Here is a 20,275-nt window from a genome sequence, read left to right on the forward strand (position 1 = left end):
AGTAGAAGCTGGTCAGGTTTCCTGGCTGTTAACGGAATTGATGGTAGTTGTTTCCAGGCTCTAGTAAACCAGATTGTCAACTCTTCATGGACAAAACCATCTTACCATTTTCCAGAGTCTGGAGAATATCGACATCTCATGAAAGTTCTGTCGGTGGAAAAGGAAATGGGAGAAATAATCCCTTCGGTGATTCAATGCAGGTGAACTTCCAGGAGTTAGTGATAACTCGGTAGTTTTACTCTCTTGCTGAACTGGAGATTATAACTAATCCCAGACCTTTTTCTTCAAGGGATGACAAGAAAGGACTTCTGATTTGGTAAAAACTAAGGCCGTAAGATTGAATAAAGGGTGTAAGAGTGAATGAAGCCAACTATGTTATAAAAATAACTGCATTTGGAACTTCAGCTCTATGGGCTAAAGTGTGCCAGCCTGGGCTACTTCAATAGCTGGGCTACTTTGAAAGGCTCAGAGATTACAAGCAATGGCAAATGACTCCAAAAGTGAACTGCAGGCACAATTTCATGAACAAAAACAATTTGCTGTTAAATAGTGTTTTACATCTTCAAGGCACTGTGCAATCATTAATTTATTCATTAATCTTCACAATATCTTCAATGTCCATCGGAAGTAGGTAAATTTTCTTCCCATATTATACAGACGTGGAAATTGCTCAAGGCCACACATCAAGTCACCATTAGAGGCTGGACCAGAACTAAAGAGTTTCTGACTCAATTTAAACAATAAGACTAACCCCAAATTCAGAAGACTACACTGTAAAGGTGGTTTAAGCATGCTGTAAAAGCCATCACTTATTGAAAACTAATTTTTGAAAGAGAAGTCCAGCAAAATGGGTCAAGTGTTGAAATCAAAGCCTGTCCGCATGAATACTTTCAAAGTCTTACATTTTAGAAATATGGCTGAAAGCGTGCAGTACCTTAAGTTATCATGTCAGGTTTAACATCACAAAAACACACCACCTTTTGCATAAACATGCATGGACTACTGCAACAATAATTCATTCTTATAGTAAAACTGCAGGAGATAAATTGTTTGCCATGTTGCACCAGGATATCTATTACCTACACTTTATAGGTGTGGAGTACATTCCATTTTCTTCTAATTTGATATGCTCCTGTGTACTTTTCTGATGTAGTAGCAATCCTATCTCTTTCACGCTGGATCTATTGGTAAGCACCACACAAGAGACAGCAAATATGGAATTTACATCATATTGATGTACTGGGATTTAAGAATGTAATGTCTAGAAGTGCCAAAAAGAGAGAAATCCCACTGAAAATAGCAACATTTTGCACCAACACAAAGTTTCATCTTCGTAAATTATTGGCAAAGAAGATCATCATTTAGGGTCTGATCTTATGCCAACTGAAATCAATGACACACCCACTGATTTTAATAGGTGCAGGATCAAGCCCTTAAAACTAAGATTCCACTTAAAGAACAATCAGATTATATGTCTGGAAAGAATAGCAAACTTGTACTCTCACCAGATATCGTGACCATTTTAAATTGCTGGTACTTGGGGTTACTCAGTTGATGTGATCACTGTGACTTATACAAAATATATGCACACAAGCAGACATCTCTAAAGACAACTGGCCAGATCCTCAGCCGGTCCTTTACAGTCAATGAGGACATTGCCCAATATGCATATTAACATAACTGATGGTATTACAAAAGGTTATACATTATCCACTATTTTGAAAATGCACACTGGGATGAGGTCATGCAGATTTACAAGGTACAGAACATGATAAATTATTAAACCACCAAAATCAAGGCTATGTAAACACAGAACAGGTCAATGGTTTAATTTTTGTAGAGTTTTAAAAATTCTTCTCCGTTTCAAATAGTTGGTTGTGGGTTTGTTAAATTGCTTCATACAAACTATTCAGAGATACATATGTTGAAATACAGCCATTTCCCTAGATCACACTGACCTGGTTATACCATCTCCTTGTCTAACCATTTGTCAGACAAAACAGAAAATAAACATATTTGCTGAACCACGACAGTGGAAAGTTCAGAACAGAAAATAAACAGGACAAGATATTATAAAATTAAAACAAATTATATTTAATATCATACTGTTAATTATATCCACAAATTTCAGAGGGTAGGGCACTGATCATGTGACATGTTTTAATGCAGGTGGAAAGGGTCGAAAATAACCTAGTAACATGGTGATCCACAGCTTTCAAATGTAAGTTTTAATTCTAATATTGGTATGTCAACTTAAAATGAATCTGAAAACAAGTTACTATACTGAACAGATCAGAACTTAGACCAATAAAAACCTGTGGAATCATTTGAGAGAGATGTTAACACTGCTAGTGACAGCAGTTATTGAACATACAAAAAAGTACCTCTCTTGATTGGAAACAGATTTCTAGATAAAAGTTTATATAATCATAATCAACACTTAAGTGAAAGTTTCCATACCCCTCTCCCCCCAGTAGTCTCAAAGATTATAATTGATCCAAGAGTTTACTCCCTTTGCAGGCTTTCATTATTCAGTTGTGGTGGTAGGATGGAGAGGGACAGGATTAAGTTTACATAATTGCTGAAACTTTCCAGTAAAAGTGGTTCAGTGTGTGTTTGTCCATTGATAAATGCTGATATTAACTACTGCACCATTTGTCAACAGTTTGGTTGTTCAATATTAATCAAAAAATATATATAAATCCTGAAAGTGTGTTCAGTTTTCAAGTGGACAAACACACTTGCGTTATAGAATAAAATTAAAATGCTTGTCACAAAATTAACATTTATAAAGCAAAAAATGAAGCTTAGTAAAATGAAAGGAATTCGCTCATTATTCATATTCCTTTTCTGCTTTTTATTAGCTGAAGACGCAGCGAAAGGTGGAGGTGGCGGAGATGATGATGGCAAATCCAAAACATGTATAATTTTGTAATGCATTTCAATGGCACTAAAAGAATCTCAAAGTCTATGTTTCTGCTACAGGAAAAATAAAACAAACAATCTAGAAACAACTTCAACAAGCCTCAGTGGATTTCTGCAAAGCATAGGGTAGCATAGGCCAAATAATCCTCTTAAACAACTGCCATCTATTCAGTGTCATTACTAATGCCATAAAAGAGGCAGAATCCATTGAAAACTAGAAAACATGAATTATGGGGCAAAATGAGTTGATTATGAGTTCAATTCTTGGTATTGTTTCTTGTCACTCAATTTATATACAGTATTTTTATTAAAATGTATAAATGCTGCAGACTGTGCAGAAAACTATAAATGATTTTTAACGATAGATTACAACCAGTAATTTCGTATCACAAGATCTAACTTGTACATACCAGAAACCAAACATTGCAGACAATTTCATAACTCATAGCATTACATTTTTATATTATGTTTATTTCTTTCATCCGGACTGAACTATATCCCATTCCTGCATCCTCAATTCTAGATACAATCCTGGAGTTGTCCCTTCCACCACTTCAGAAGACCTAACCACTAGCATCAGTCCTGTGTCTACAAAATCAGGCCCATGGCCCCCTGAAGCTACCACTGTCAATCTGTAATTGCAGCAGTGGCTTTGGAGAAACCGTTCCCTTCTCCATAAGTACACAATTCTGCCCATTATTTATCTGCTAATGGCTCATGAACCTGACATCCTATATAAACAAAAATTGTCTCTTTACATAAAACCGAAATGCAGCCATAAGAACTGTAAGCTTTTTATTTAGAATGAAGAATTTATCAAAGGATCTACACCAATATCCCTTGAGCAGGACTATATGTTCAAATGTCTTAAAAGGTGTATGAAATGCGGATACAACATTTTTGGACAGAATAACAAATACATTTGTCTGGTATTTCAGAATCACTGAATTTGCCCCAACAAGATTAGAGAAAAAACACTGTCTTCAGAAATCCTCCCCTAGTCACACCCTAGGAAGCTAGCCTGTGCATTAATGGTCTCTTTGTAAGCAAGTATAAAGAATGGCAATGGAGCTTTCCACAGCCACTCTTCCGCTCTTGGTCTGGAGTGTCTGCCATTCCCATAGGTGGGGAAAGGGGAATGACCAGTGGATTTATGTATAAAATTCATATTCCAGAGTATCCATTGGACCCAATTCCAAATCTAACAGTGCAGAAGTATTAAGGATGGTCCTGCAATGCACAGATTATTCTCCCCGTGTGCAGGCTCCCCGAATCCTGCCACCCTTCCTTTCCCCCAGAAAACAGGAATGTATGGGTTCTATTGCTTGAAGGGAATCTAAAACCGACAGAGGCAGGGGGAATATTTGCCCCATGATGAATATTTTTACTGTATATTAAGTTTCCCTACAAAGTGCAGGAGAAAAACATTTCAGAATTTTCTCTTCAATTGTGATGTGCAGTTACTGACCAATGCTCCATTAATAAGTCTCTGATTTTGTATCTCCATACATTACAACACTATTCTTTCTAAATGTGCACAGGTAACACCCAAATTAGGCTGTATACATGGCATGCTGAACTACATTCTCCCTTCTCTTTCCCCATATCCTTCCAGCATTTTTATAAAAAATGATTTCAAAATGTTCTAACATACACAAGACACAGATACTGTGCAACTATAATGAGAAATAAAACATTCTTCCACAAAAATATTCCCATTTGTTATATCTTTAATGTATTAATGGGCCAAATATTTATGCAGACTTAAAAATGCCATAAAACTGGATATAATGTATTATTTTCTGTAATAAATGTAGCTATGAGGAAATACCAAGTTTGCTTTTATCATCTACTTTTAATTCAAAATATGTTAAATGAGGCAATGTATTTAATATGTATATTGTACCATTTTATAACTGCATTGTGAAGGCCCAGAGAAGAGTTAGGTATCCAAAATACATGCCTATTCTACAGTATTTGCAGCAGCAAATATAGCAACAGACTCTACTAAAGCCCTACAGACAAGTTACACAGACTTAAGCTGATTGCTGCAGATTGGATTTGGCTCCCAACCAAGCTTGCAAGATGACAAAGAATTAACCTTTAAATCCATCTTCTTACCTAAAGAAGACTTCACACACACAAGGCTACCTTTACTTGTTATTCAAGGACAACTTAAATGTGTCTCCGTACTGTCATCCATTCTGTATGTATGAACTGTTAAAATTGTAATTATGTTAAGTAATACTAAATGTAAATAGAGATATGTTGATATACACATAAATCATGCACATGTAATAACATGTTCATGGATATATTACAACCATGTCTGCAATTATGTTGTCTATACCAAGTACTTTGTTATATGGCATCTAATGCGTGAATGATTCATCCAATTAAGGTTTCAGCTTTCAAAAATGCAGACAGTATTTTATAAACCATTAATTTTACCGAGACTGTTTAAAATGTAAATTTCATTCCATACTATGGTAACACAAATGTATTTTATGTAGCTCAAGTAGTCTTCCATTGGAAAAGGAATGTCCACTGTAATTAATCTTGTGCAGACTGTTTCTTTGGAAACATACAATAAAATGAATTTAAAGTTATGCTGCAATTTGAATAGGAAAAAAACGAGTAAGTCTCAAGTGTTACTATATGTTCTTGTTTTGTATGCTCAGGATTACCCTTTAAAGTAGGATTACCCTTCATTCACTGCTATGGAGATCAGAAACCACAGATAACGCATAAGCCATATATACGTTTCCCAGAGGCAAACCACGTACCTTATTTATTAAAACAAATGTGAGAAACTAACATCCCAAACTACTAGTGGAGTGTCCATGGGACTGGCAATCAAACAACATTTAAAATAAAGACTTAAAATGAGGAGGGCAACAGTGAACTAATGCTTACAAAAAATTAAAGAAAACATCATCATCAATTTTAGGAAGAAAAGATTTACTTAGGCCAAGCAAAATGTAAGTTTTATAGGATCGGAAACTTCGGTATCAATATTTCAAAAAGATTTACACATACAGATGTTTGAGTCTTAAACACTGGGTGACTGATTAATTTGAATCCACGAACACTTTGCTGCATGGTTTAATAGATTTAAGAGAGAACTATACATATTTTATTAAAGAGTTTAGTGGTAAATACAGAACAGGGAGTCAACTAGAATACGCCTTTAAAACAAGTAACTAGAAAGCGCAGCATGGAAGAAAGTACTTCATGCATCTGATCGTTGTGAAAACACTGCACTCTATCAGTAAACTTCATTCTGATATGTCTCCTTGTCACCCTCTTTTGAGATTAATGTGCAGAGTCTTCTATCATTTTTTAGATTTGTACTTTACAATGCACTCAGCTGAAAATAAATTATAACCAGGTATGTTATATATCCTTCTTCATTAATGTACAGGGTATCTATCATCTTCCAAGAGAAATTGCTTATGCCCCAATCCTGCAACTGACCAAACACAGGCATGTCCCAGTGAAATCAGTGATGCTCTATGCAAGCAGTGGTATGTGTCCATGGACAGTCAATTGTAGGAGCAGTGCCTTTAATGGAATTTTTATAGAAAAAAATATATATTGATTCCTAAATCTGATTTGGGAGTCAGATATGAATCATGATAATTCAAGAAGAAGTTAATCTAGGTTTCCATATGGAGTTTCAGAGAAACAAGTCTTGAAAATACTCATCAAACTCTTCCTCCCTGAAAGAAAAATCAAATATTATTATTAAAATATGTGAGTAGCAGATGTAGGGCTTTTTATCTGTAGCCACACAGTCTTTATTCCTTGTGCTACAAAAGTTTGGTGAGATTTCTGGTTATTTAATTATTGGAGATATACCCATCTCCTAGAACTGGAAGGGACCTTCAAAGGTCATCGAGTCCAGCCCCCTGCCTTCACTAGCAGGACCAATTTTTGCCTCAGATCCCCAAGTGGCCTCCTCAAGGATTGAGCTCACAACCCTGGGTTTAGCAGGCCAATGCTCAAACCACTGAGCCAATGCTCAAACCACTGAGCTATCCCTCCCGCCCCATAAGAAGAACCAGTTAAAAGCCATGCACATGAGGTACACTACATTTCTATTTTCTTCCATTTCCTCCTCTTTCTGACTGAAGCAGTGTTTTGATATTTAGGAAATACTCCTAATAATTAAATTATTTTGGCATGACATTACTCTTAATAAATATTAGGGAGTGTACAGTATATAAATGATCAAAGGTTATTTTCTCTTGAGTGAGTAGAACCAATATAATTAAAACAAAGTTATGCTTGCCCTCAATAATAATCCAACATTTACAGACAACTATCTCTAAAAAATAAGGGAAGAGGACACAGTTTATCTGTCTGAGGTTTCAGGAGATCTGCTACATTTCTCTTTATATCTATTGTCTACAATCTCACCTCTCCTGCCTTAGCACTAAATGGCTTTGGGAATCAAGGAGGATTAGATTTGGTTTTCATCTTTTCCAATGAAATAAGTATCCTGGAGTTTGTGGCTCTGCAAGCCCAACAACAGCTTTTTAGGGCATTTTTCTATTAATATCTCTAGCTGAGTAAGTATGCAAATAGGGTTTTGTACAAGTAACATCACCTCAGACAGACACCATCACTCTCTGGCTGTTTCTAAAGCCCATGAAGCTGTAGTAGTGGGAAGGAGGTGTCTTTTCACGTGTATCTGTAGAGCCCTGCGCGGATCCAAAACCTATATCTGTGGGTGCGGATATCCGTGAATATAAATTGGGTATCTGCAGAGCTACAGGGCTCTACCAAGAACCGCAGCAGCAAAAGCAGCAGCATGTCGGGCTGCCGCTCACAGGAGCCAGAGCCCCGCGCTGGCAGGTCCTCCAGCATGGTTGTAACGCCCCCAGCCCCGCTCACTGAGGCAGGCACCAGCCTCACTGGCAGCTGTCCCTGGTTGCACTAGTGCGTGCAAGCAGCTTGTACCTCCCAGAAAGGAATCCCTTCCACGCAGTGGTCTGCAGCTCCTGTCCAGGAGTCTGCGAGCTGCTTGCACACACTAGTGCGACTAGGGACAGCTGCCAGTGAACCTGGTGCCCACCCCAGTGGGCGGGGCTGGAGGCAGTACAGCCACGTTAGAAGAGCTTCCCGCATGGGGTGTTGGCTCCTGCAAGAGGCAGCCTACATGCTGCTGCTTTTGCCACTGCAGTTCCCGATCAAGCCCTGCAGCTCCACGGATACCCGATTTATATCCACGGATATAGATTTTGTATCTGAGCAGGGCTCTGTATCCGTATAGTGGCAGATTGCCTCACTACAATACTTGCAAGTTGATATGGAGAAAGGTGCTGCTGAGCACTGCTCCATGGTATGTAGTAGGTGTAGTGTCTCCTTGCATGGCTTCTCAATGACTGCCTCACCACATAGGAGAACTATGACAGTTCTGCTACTTTTTATGTCGTTATTCCCATGGAGTGGGGGTAGGATATGACTGACCCCCTTGTGAGCTGACCTGCATTGAGGTAGTTATTTCCTCTAATGTATTTCAAGAATAGATTGACTTCAAGTAAAGTTTGGCCAAAAATTTGAAAAAAATTCAAATACAGTTTGAATAGTTTGTTTGAAATGAAATCAGGTCCTTAGTTCTTCCTGAATGAGCAAAGAGTAGCAGGACATCTGAGGAATAAGACCAGCACTGGATCCTAAATAAATTCCTATTTTGGGAAAGGTTGGATACATACATGCACAGCAATTTTATGCTACAAAGCAATTCTCTTCCCACTCTTCAAAATATAAGTTGTGTTATTGGTGCTTTTTGTTTAAGTAGTGTCCAATGAAGGTGTTATTTTTAAACGATCTAAAGCAAAAATCCCCAATTTTATTTTGTTACTGGTTTAAAAGCAAGTAAATGGGAGGTATTCTCTTAACAGAAATCAAATTACTTCCCATTGTGTAAATATTCCGAATCATTTACTGGTGAAAAAAATGCAAAGGAGCAAATTATGGCCATAAGAATCCCCTCAAGGGGTGTGGATGTCCATTACATCATGGAGCCCAGGCCTGGGGCAGGTCCTTCCACAACGCTGCAAAGGCCCAGGGTAACAGGTGGGGCAGAGGAAGAGCAGGGAAGAGCCAGTGAATCAATGACTAAGTGGAGTCACCTTCCTTTCTACAGAGGTGAAGGTTCAGAGGGGATGGCAAGCAAAACAGAGGCTACTGTAGTTCTGAGGCTGCAGTAGCAGGACTGGAGCAGCTCCCTGGCTTGAGGGGAGGATTTCTCCAAGTTTCATACACTTCCTCTCCTAAGGATATATACTTGGGTGTGGTGAAGGGAAGGAGATTTGGGATTGATTTTCAGTGTTGGAATAATCATCATAAATCCTGAAAAGATGCATACAGCCACATGATTTTTGAGTAGGCATAACTATTGCAAGATATACAAGCTACTGGTATCAGAACTAACCGTGATTTTTCATCTGTCTCCTGTAGAGGACCCTTCCAAAAGTCAGCGTCTGAAGGAACATCTTGCTCTTCACTGTCATCTGGGTCTGTTAAATATTATTAAAACATCTTAAGAAAATTAATTTTCAATTTTTTTTCAAATTTTACATGGCACTATTGGCAAGTCTAACCTCTGAGTCAAAGTACAACTTTAAACGTGAGAAATTTTTTTTTTGGGAGGGGGGAAGGGGTGAGGGGTGAATGGGATTTTTTTTTGCAAATTGCTTTTCATATAAATGTGCAGCTGTCTCCCTAATACATATCTCATGGTACGTGCAACCTTAAGAAGGGAAATCAATAAAAGAAATTTATTGTTTTCTATCTTAAAATGAAATATTTATTATTAAAAAAGAGACATGAAAAACATGAGAGAATAGTGTTCAATCCAGCTGTCAGGGTCCAGTTTTCAAGATGATTGTCCCATATTGGTAGACTGCACACATTTTTCATTATTAGCTGATATTCTTTCATTTTTAAGGTTGTCCTCCACATTTTTTCTACAATTAATTAAAATAAGTTATTATATAGAGGACTTTCAAGTCTGCACAGAAATGAAACTCTATCAACTCATCTTTTGCCCAAAACGTAACAGTTATGGCAAATGCATCTGACAATCATTTCTGCTTGCCAGCTAAAATTTTTACATTACAGCATTTGTTTTTAAAAGCCCTATTGATTTGGTATGGTGCCTCTAATGCCTTTCTGTTGGACTCTGCTCCAGAACACTGATCCTTGTATCAACAATGTTAGCACTTTGCTCCTAAAACTAAACAAAGAAATGCTGCATGTGGTCCATGTTGGCATACAGAACCTCAAAGAGTAGGGGAACAGAATTATAATCTCCCTTCTATCTAAGAGCAAAGATATAATACAGAAAATTAGAGGCATAGTAGCAATTTCAGGACCTTACAGCTCATGTGTTCTAACCTCACCAGCAGAGATCAACGTGAGCATCTAAAATTACAGTAATATAGTGTTTTGAATCATGGTAATAAAAAAGGAATCAACTATTCAATTTCTATTTACATGCTGATTTATGTCAACTAAATTATAAACTGTAATAATGTAGAGAAATTAACAGATTTTGCCTCAGCCTCTTAAACACCTAACACTTTATATCTTCAACCTCAAAAAACATGTAATAGTTTGTAACTGTACAATGTAATTTAAAAAAAAATGGGGGGGGAGGGGAGGTTATGGACCTTTAGCCCTAACCCACCTCCCCCAATTGCTCCCTATGGCTCCTTTCTGGCAGCACCAGGGGGCAGCCCAAAGTCTTCCATTGTGGAGAGAGGGAACTACTCCAGGACTCTCTTTGCCTGGCAGGGAAGTGAGGGTCTGGTAGGATCCCCAAATCTTCTATTTAAGGAGGGCTGGTAAACAGAAACTAACAGTCTTTTCCAGACACTCTACAACAAGAAAGTAGGAGGCCCAGAGGCATAATAAAACAGACATTGGGGAGCAGAATTAGTGAGGAGCAGAGAATGCCATTGCCAAAGCAGCAACTAGGACTGCTAGGATCAGCCACTGATCTCTGCTTACTGTAGCAGGTGGCTCTATGAAGTACTGTGGGTGGGAACTGGAATGGACTTTGGTTTAGAGCATATTGGGCAAGGTACCTCCCTCACACTGCTCTCTAATAATTTATTCTGAGGTTACAGATAACTTACTATTATATAGTGTCTCTATATAGATATACATGCCTCACGTACCTCTCTCGCCCCTACAGTGATTAGCAGAGTAATATTTGTTTTCACCCTTACAGTCTTTCTTGCACAAATTTAACCCAATTCTTTAACTATTTTTCCTAGTATTACTATTCTTCTATTATCTTCTCCTTCCTAGATTCCATCATTTTTCTTCCTTCCATAAACTTGAAAAGGATTCCTGCCAAGTATCCTTCACCTATCCTTCCTATGCATTTACATCAGTGGCTCTCAATCTTTCCAGTCTATTGTACCCCTTTCAGGAATCTGATCTGTTTTGCGTACGTCCAATTTTCACCTCGCTTAAAAACTACTTGCTTCCAAAACCAGACAAAAATACAAAAGTATCGCAACACACTATTACTGAAAAATTCCTTACTTTCTTATTTTTACCATATAATGATAAAATAAATCAATTGGAACATAAATATTGTACTTACATTTCAGTGTATAGTATATAGAGCAGCATAAACAAGTCATTGTCTGTATGAAATTTTAGTTTGTACTGACTTAGCTAGTACTTTTTCTGTAGCCTGTTGTAACACTAGGCAAATATCGAGACGAGTTGATGTACCTCCCGGAAGACCTTTGTGTACCCCCAAAAATACATATACCCTTGGTTGAGAATCACTGATTTAAATCAATCTCTTTTTTGTTTGATATATCTTATGTTTGCTTCTCTTCCTACAGTATTTCATAAACAATATTTAAAATAATTGTGTCAAAAGACCAAAACTGCTGATGAATAGAACTGAACCCAAGGACAAATTAATTGGAAATAACATACAAGCTTTTAGTTCAAAAATTTAGGAAGTCCTTTGAATAATTTACCGTTATCAAAATCATCTGAATCATCTGAGGAAACTTGATCTGAAAAGAAACAGCCATTTAAAAACATTTAGTTTACCTTGGTTCTATGCACTATTTTAACATGTTTTACAAGCGTACACTTACCTAATAAATCCCCCCCCCTCTCTCACTCACACACACACACACACACACACACACACACAATAAGGCAAACATTTAAGTAAAAGGGATTATTTTTCTACAAAATAGGTCATCAGTTTGAGGTAACATATGTTATCCCCGTATCTGTGATGTCAAAAAGGTTATCTTAGGTTACCAAAAGGCTTGCAACCCCAGAGCCACATGGAACCAAACACTTCAGCACTCTTTTTGGAATTCTGCTTCCCTTTGTTTGGACAATTCTTTCTTCAAATAGTATATTACTCTGAAGGCTCTTCCTGTCTATGAATCATTAGAAATTCATCCCCTTTCTCTTTCCCCTGACAATCCAGTTAGTGAGCCATTGAAATCCAGAAACATAAATGTATCTCTCACTTTGATAAGATTAAACACTCAATATTTGTATTTAATATTTAAAAATAGAGAGAGTTTAAAAACTTATTTTACCTTTCTGTTTATTTCTCTTAGATCTGTGTTTTTCTGAATGAGATAATCTTGACTTCTTACTTTTGGGGTCTTCAGAGTTTTGTTCTGTTCTCTGTCTTTTCTTGTTTGGTTTGACTTCTCTCCTCCTTTATAATAAAAAATGAATGCATAAGTTCTGCAAATGTACTCTTCAAGCAACAAAAAAGGTATCAGAAATCAAGCCCAGTCAAAAGATATACTACTTCCAACATTTGTTTATTACAGATTAAACATTTAAAATGAATGTCTAAGGCAAAAAATATTACTGTTAACTTAAGGCCGTACATCTGAACACAAAAAGGTAGGAAAAGCTAAAATGAAGGTTACTTACTTATACAATGTATAAGTAATGTATAAGTAAGTATACATTTGCAATGACTGTATATTCACACTTACGGGTAATGCACCAACCAGTGCATCCTAATGGTAGAACCTTCTTTAAGTAGTGCCCATTAGAGACCATGTGTTCCCCCTCCTATCCCTTCCCTCAGCATCTTCAAACACTGATTAAGGGCAACACTATATAAGGAGGCATTGAGCCCTCTCCCGCCTCAGTTCCTTCTACCACAACCGAGAGAAACCAAGATAGGACTCTGAGAAAGAGGGGAAGATGGGCGGGATGAGTGAACATACAGAGTCATCTCAAGAATTCCAGTTACAAGTAACCTTAATTTCTTCTTTGAGTGGTTCTGCATATTTCCACTTAAGGGTAGTCTGGCAAGCAGTGCTGAAAACTCAGGAGAAGGGGACAGAGTCCTAATTAAACAATGATTGAGGCACTATTCCATCTAATCTAGCATCTGCTCTTGAAGCCAAATATAAAGCATAATGTTTACTAGTCATATGGTCTGACTTCCAAGTAGGAGCCTTACAGATTTCCACAACAGAGAAACGTTTAAGACAAGCAAAAGATGCTGCCACTGCCCTAGCAGAAAGAAATCTCACAACAGTAGGCACAGGCACTGCTGCTAATTTGTCACATTCAAAGATACATTATTTAATACATTTGGAAATAGCAGATACACTAAAACCCGTATGATAAAACCCAAAACATGATAAAATGAAAGAGCCACCAAATAAACTCTTAAAGAAGAATTAGATAATCACTCAGACTTTAAATACACCAAATACTCCAATATACCCAGAATACAAGCTGTAATTGGTGAGACAGATTTGCCTTGCAACTAAAAAACAAATCTAACTCATTTCAGGTAATAACTTTGATTTCACTACTTGCTTTCTAGAATTAAGTAATACATTTTGAACCAACAAGGAACAAGATTGTTCTACATTCATCAAATCCCAAGTGCCCAGGAATGGAGAGACTGATGATCAGGATAAACAATCCTGCCATGCTGCTGCAGCAAGAGACAAAGGGATAAGGGAAGCAGTTTGTGGTCTCCCTCCAACAGCTGACGCAGGTCCATGTACCACTGGTGGCGCAATTGAAATCACCTTTGCCCTGACCTGTTTTATCTTCCTCACCACCTTCTGAATTAATGGAAAATGGAAGTATACAGAAGGTCCTTTCCCCAAAACACTAGGAAAGCATCCAAGATAGACTGACTCTCCTTTCCTGCTCTGGAACAAAATAGAAGATCACACTTTTTGTTGAACCTGATCACAAATAGGTCTGTACTGGGCTGACCCCAGCTGGAGAAAATCTCTGTACTACCTGGTCCTTCAGAGACCTCACATACATCTGAAAACGGTCTCTGCTGAGATGATCTGCCAACACATTGCTCTCCCCTACTAAATGAAGGGCCACTGGATAGACGGCATGAAGAATGCACCAATCCCATAGACCAGAGGTCCCCCAACTGTGGGTCATTCCCCCCTAGAGGAACATTCGGGTGGGCATGGGCCAGCCCCTACTGGGGTGGGAGGGAGGATGGAGAGCCACCCCGCCCTGCCTCACTCCCAGCTCTGCTTCAACCCTGCCCACACCCAGCCCCACACCTGGCCCCGTCCCCAGCCTCAATGCGGCACCTCACCCGGCCAGTGGCCTGTCTGCCGGCCCTCAGCACAGCCTTGCACCCAGGCAGGGGCCCTGCTGCCAGCCCCAACTGCGACCCGGCTGCAGCTCAGCTATGCTCCTGGCCCCGGCCCCGCCCCCAGCCTCATCTCCTGGCCACAGCTCCATTCCTGGCCCAGGGCTGAGGCAGGGGGCGTGGCCGGGAGCGGAGCTGCACTCAGCTACAGGCCTGGCTGTCAAGTCCCACTGTGGTCCAGCTGCAGCTCCAGCTCCACTCCCACCCCCATAACAATATTTTTAAATAGGAAAAGCATAAACATTTTTCCTGCTTGCCTAAGTCAAAAAATCACTAGGCAGATTTTGCATAAGCTTCCCAAAAACTAATCTCTGGGCTAAAATCTAGCCTGGAAAGTTCAGCCTAAAAAGCAAATTTGAGATAAGTATGAGCAAATGAAAAGAAATGTTACAATTTGAGTTGCAACTTTTATTATGAATTTCATTAGCACAAAAAAATATAATTAGCAATGCTAGAGTATCGATTTCATTAAAATGATAAGGAAGTCAGTATAAACAAAAGTTATAGTAATTTTTGCAGCATTCTTCCAAGCTTTCTTATAAGTTTAAACATAATAGATTTATTATTTAATCTGAATTTTTCAAAAGGTTCCTTTACCTGTGATGAAAATTTAATTTGCAGGAACATTGTGGACACAATCCTGGGTGGGGGGAAAAGACAATTTGAACATATAAATGTCATATTCAATAAAAATACTTAATAATTATTATCAACATTGTTATCCCTATCTTTATAAATTTCTTTCAATTTCACTAATTTTTACTACAACAGAAAAATTCCAACGTAGCTATAACCAGGATTCAAAAAAGGGAAAAATAGTATGTGATAGAACTGTCGGTATGACTCCAAAGTATCGAATCACTTTGAAGGAAGATGGGAGTCTCAGCACTGACTACTGTTCACAAAAAATAAGTAGCATTTATTGTTTCTGGGGATCATGTTATAATATGATTTGGATGTGCTTTTGTGGGGAGGATCAAACCACATTAGGACCATATTAAAAGAAACAAACACTTCTCCGCAGAGCAAGTATTATTGTATAGATGGACCCATAGTCAAGAAAAGAAAGATTTAAAAAAAAACCCACCCCTTTCTCTCACACTATTTACAACAAAAAGCTTAATTATTTTTTGTATGTATCCATATACTGTTATGCACACATATTCAATAAGATCGGACTTAATAGATGAAAATTATCCTTAGTGCGGTTAAAGATTTTCTGGGGGAAAATCACAGAATCATAGAAATGGGCTGGAAAGGACTTTGAGAGGTCATAGACCAACCCTGAGAGGTATTTGTCCAACTTGTTCTTAAAAACCTCCAATGATGCGGATTCCACCACCTCTCTTGGAAGCCCATTCTAGAGGTTATCTACCCTTCTAGTTATAAAGTTTTTCCTAAAATCTAACCTAAATTTCCCTTGCTGCAGATTAAGCCCACTGTTTCTTGTCCTACCTTCAGCATATATGGAGAATTGATCACAGTCCTCTTTATAAGAGCCCTTAACATATCTAAAGACTTAAAAGATCCCCCTCCAGTATTCTTTTCTCAAGACTAAACATGCCAAGTCTTTTTAACCTTTCCTCTTGGGTCACAGTTTCTAAACTTGCTCTCCTCTGGACTCTGATTTGTCCACATCTTTCCTAAACTGTGGTGCCCAGAACTGGATACAATACTCCAGCTGACGCCTCACCAGTGTTGAACAGAGCAGCAAAACTACCTCCCAATGTCTTACATACAACGCTCCTGTTAACAGACCCCAGAAAGATATTATCCCTTTTTTGCAACTGCATCACATTTTTAGCTCATTCAATTTGTGGTCCACTATAACTCCCAGATCCTTTGCAGCAGTACTACTGCATAGCCAGTTACTTCCATTTTATAGTTGTGCATTTGATTTTTTCTTGCCAAGTGTTTTACTTTGCACATGTCTTTATTGAATTTAATCTGGTTGATTTCAGACCAATTCTCCAATTTGTCAAGGTAGTTTTGAATTCTAATCTTGTCCTCCAAAGTGCACACAACCCTCATCTTTATATCATTTGCAAATTTTATAAGCATACTCTCCACTCCATTATCCAAGCCATTAATGAAAATATTGAATAGTACTGGTTCCAGGATTGACCCTGCAGAACCCCACTAGATAGGCCCTCCCAGTTTGACAGCGAACCATTGATAACTACTTTTGAGTATATTCCTTCAACCAGTAGTGCATCCACCTTATGGTAATTACATCTGGACCAATGCTTCTCAAAGTGGTGGTCCGCGGACCGGTGCCGGTCCGCGAGCCATCCGCTGCCAGTCCACAGCGAGTTTCCTCATAAGAGCGTCGAATAGGATAATAATATGGCATCGGTCCCTGGCACATAGGAAAAAAATTGCCAGTCCCCCACATCAGATAGCTTGAGAAGCACTGGAATAGACCACATTCGCCCAGTTTGCTTATGAGAATGTCATGTGGGACTGTGTCAAAAACCTTACTGAAATCATGATATACATCATCTACTGTTTCCCCTGCCTCCACTAGCCCAGTAACCTTGTCCAAGAAAATTGGGTATACTAATACTAAAATTAAAAAATGTCAGTATTAAAAATAAAATTAAGTGAATTTAATTCTTGAAAAAGGTGTTTGACAGCCCTAAAGACTATTTAACCACAGAATTGGTTAGCATGAGCTGTGCTGAAACTTCATGTATGCCGTCAGTCTTCCTATTTAAAAAAACAAATGAAGAAGCTGTGTTACAACAATACTGCTAGAACAATCTATAGCATTAAAAACTAGATAGCAAGAAGTGTTCAGACAATAAAGCAATCGCAGGTTGGAAAGAGAGAGATTTCCCTAAAACACAGCCATTATTATATTTGTAACTAGTCCAACCAAAAGTTTCATGAACAACTTATTTTCCCCCTTGCCTACTGTCCTAAGCATGACTACCATTTCTAGGTTTTTCATTATATCATTAAATAGTAAGATATTAGTCTTCATTTGTATTTACATAAGCTTGAAGCCCAAACATAGGAAGGGGCTGACTTACTCAATTTCACAAGCGCATTCCTCTTTTCACCATATTCAATGTACCCAAAATTCACCTCCCAGCTCTTCAGTGCTTCTTTCTCATCACAGTGCTTATTTCCACAGGAAAACTGGCCTGTCAAGAGACCAAAAGAACAAACCATGGTTAAATCATTAGGTCATTTGGGCTTGAGATTGTTATATCCAGTCTTCCTTTTTTACATTACTAAGCATTAAAAAGGTAGAAAGTAATGTCTAGAGGTAATGTACTAGCAGCAAAAAACACTTTTAAGGACATAGACACACTATTTGTTTAATATTGCACAATATTTGCAAAGAAAAAACAATTTAACAAATTAGGTCAGTTCATGTCAGCTCTAATCTCTTTAAGTATTTTGGGGGCAGGCAGAAAGGAGTAAATTAAAAATGCCACCACCACATTTTGGAAAAGCTACCAGCTAATGATCAAATGAATGTCATTAGGCAACCTATATCCTAATGGATCAGAAGGTGCCTTTCAGACACGTGTGCATTTTTAATTACACCAAATGACTACGTATGAGTTATGTGCAAAAATAAAGAGCCTAAATGTTGTTTAACCTGCATGCTTCCTTCCCTGTTCTACTGGCAAGCAATTTGCTTTCAAAAAAGTGTGCTAGACACATTTTGTTTTCCTTTTCTTCTACAATTTTTAAAAAGAATTAAGGCCCAACATAATGAGTAAAGTACGAAACAACTTATTTAAGAACTTTCTGGTTTTGTTACATTAAATCCTAATGTTAAAATTACGTAAACAGCGTACTTGTATTCAATGTTGTTGTCACCACTATGTTTCTAATACCATACTTAATACAGAGAACGTACACCCAATTGGTAGAGGATACATCCATACGCCAAGCTGGTGACAAGGATCTGTATTAATAGGCTCACCTCCAGTACTGTTTTCGAAAGATTAACCTCAGAATGTTCTGCCTAAGCTGCTAACCAATGGATTGACAGTGTCCTCAAATACTTCAGTTCTGCAGTGTAAAACCACTTGTAATGCTAATGCTTGAAACAAAGAAAATAGAACTTGCATTTAAATAATGCTTCAAAATTAATTACACTAGAAAAAAGGTGGGGGGTTGGGTTTTTTTTTTTTGGAGGGGTCATAAAGATGGAACAAGTAAGCAGCAGTTTATACCATGTATCATAGAAAACAGCTAGTTTTTTTGGAAGTTAGCTACAACTATGTTTCATGACTCCAAAAACCACAATCCCCCACAGGCATAGACAACAGTCACATGCATCAGTTTTATTACCAACTAGCCGTCTTTTAAAGGTGGTGTCTGAAAACACCGAAGATTTCATGCAGTCAGCAAACCCAAACGTTACACACACAACATTCTTTTCATGTAGTTTTTATCTCTTCATCATTCAGTTAGTGTCCCTCGCCTTATTTACTACACACCATCCAAATCCTGTACTGAATACAGAATTATCCATTTTTTCCTGGCCTTTTTTAGAGCACTTATCATCATAGTATCTGAATGCTTCACAAACATTAATGAATTTATCTCTGGTGTGAGATGAGAGCATTATTATCCCCAGTTTACCGATGAGGAAACTGAGACCAAGACTTGTCTGATGACACACGGTAAGTCAGTGGCAGAGACAGGATTAGAACTCAGGATTGCATAAATACTAATCCTGGGCTCATTCCTTCACCCCCCAGTGCCTTATTGACAGAAGTTTTCAGCATCTATAGCTCCCATTGACTACACTTATTCTTTTCAGTGATCATCATGGCTACATTATCCAACCCCAGGTGTTTCAAGTCAGGCGTCCAGAAAGTAAGGAATATGCAATTAGAGGCCACCAACAACATTTAGGTTTAAAAGAGTAGCTCTGCACCAGATAGGAAGATGGTGGGAGAGAGAGGCATAGGACTGAGTTCACCTGTGTGGCATTCCCCTACCTTACCCACAAGACCATTCTCACTTCCTGCCATCCCCCTACCTTGTTCTCTACACATATTCCAACTTCTAGAGCAAATAAAGTAGGGATCCTAAAAGCAGCTTCATGCTCCATACAATCCTGATTTATTCTCTGTGCACTATTCATCCTGTACACTGAATCAGGTCTGGATCTCATGGATAAAAACAGCATGTGACCATGTAATTAAAGATTGTATCATAATGCAAACACACACACACCGGCAAAATGATGGGGCAGAGGGTTAGGGGCGTGAGGGCTCTGGCTGGGGGTGTGGGCTCTGGGGTGGAGCTGAGGATCAGGGGTTGGGGGGGCAGGGATGAGGGCGTCAGAATGCAGGAGGGGGCTCAGGGCTGGGGCAGAGGGTTGGGGTGCAAGGAGTGAGGGCTTCAGCTGGGGTTGCGGGCTCTGGGGTGGGGGAATGAGTGGCTTGGGGTGCAGGCTGCCCTGGGGCTGCGGCGGGGAGAGAGGACTCCCCACAGCCCTCTCTCATCGCAGCAGCCCGGGGAAGAACACCTCTCCCTGGCAGTTCCGGGGCTGGGGCTGGGGGAGAGGAGCTGTCCCCGGTCACAGCAGCTCCAGGGCTGGGGCCGGTGGATAGGCACCTGTCCCCGGCCGCGACTGCTCTGGGGCTGAGGGAGAGGCACCTCTCCCTACCTGTACAGCCCTTGATAGCCTGCTGCTCGGCTGTG

The 20,275-nt window shown here is 38.9% G+C and overlaps 2 protein-coding genes across 4 annotated transcripts in view; one reads left to right on the forward strand and one right to left on the reverse strand.

Annotated features, from left to right (window-relative positions):
• Positions 1–5,488, forward strand: part of PDE6C (phosphodiesterase 6C) — a 63,776-nt gene extending 58,288 nt beyond the window's left edge. For all 3 annotated transcript variants that reach the window (XM_039480934.1, XM_039480935.1, XM_039480932.1), the window contains exon 22: positions 2,865–5,488. In XM_039480934.1, coding sequence (XP_039336868.1) covers positions 2,865–2,935 — 71 coding nt within the window. In that variant the 3' untranslated portion in view covers positions 2,936–5,488. The remainder of the gene's footprint in view (positions 1–2,864) is intronic.
• A 196-nt stretch (positions 5,489–5,684) lies between these two features.
• LOC120368652 (protein FRA10AC1) overlaps positions 5,685–20,275 on the reverse strand; it is a 56,033-nt gene continuing 41,442 nt past the window's right edge. Inside the window, exons 9-14 of the mRNA XM_039480936.1 lie at positions 17,632–17,745; positions 15,194–15,236; positions 12,528–12,652; positions 11,943–11,981; positions 9,368–9,452; positions 5,685–6,647 (exon numbers count right to left, since the gene is read on the reverse strand). Of these exons, the coding sequence (XP_039336870.1) occupies positions 6,605–6,647; positions 9,368–9,452; positions 11,943–11,981; positions 12,528–12,652; positions 15,194–15,236; positions 17,632–17,745 (449 nt within the window). The 3' untranslated portion in view covers positions 5,685–6,604. The remainder of the gene's footprint in view (positions 6,648–9,367; positions 9,453–11,942; positions 11,982–12,527; positions 12,653–15,193; positions 15,237–17,631; positions 17,746–20,275) is intronic.

Source organism: Mauremys reevesii, linkage group 7 (genome assembly GCF_016161935.1).
Source record: "Mauremys reevesii isolate NIE-2019 linkage group 7, ASM1616193v1, whole genome shotgun sequence".
Lineage (NCBI taxonomy): Eukaryota > Metazoa > Chordata > Testudines > Geoemydidae > Mauremys > Mauremys reevesii.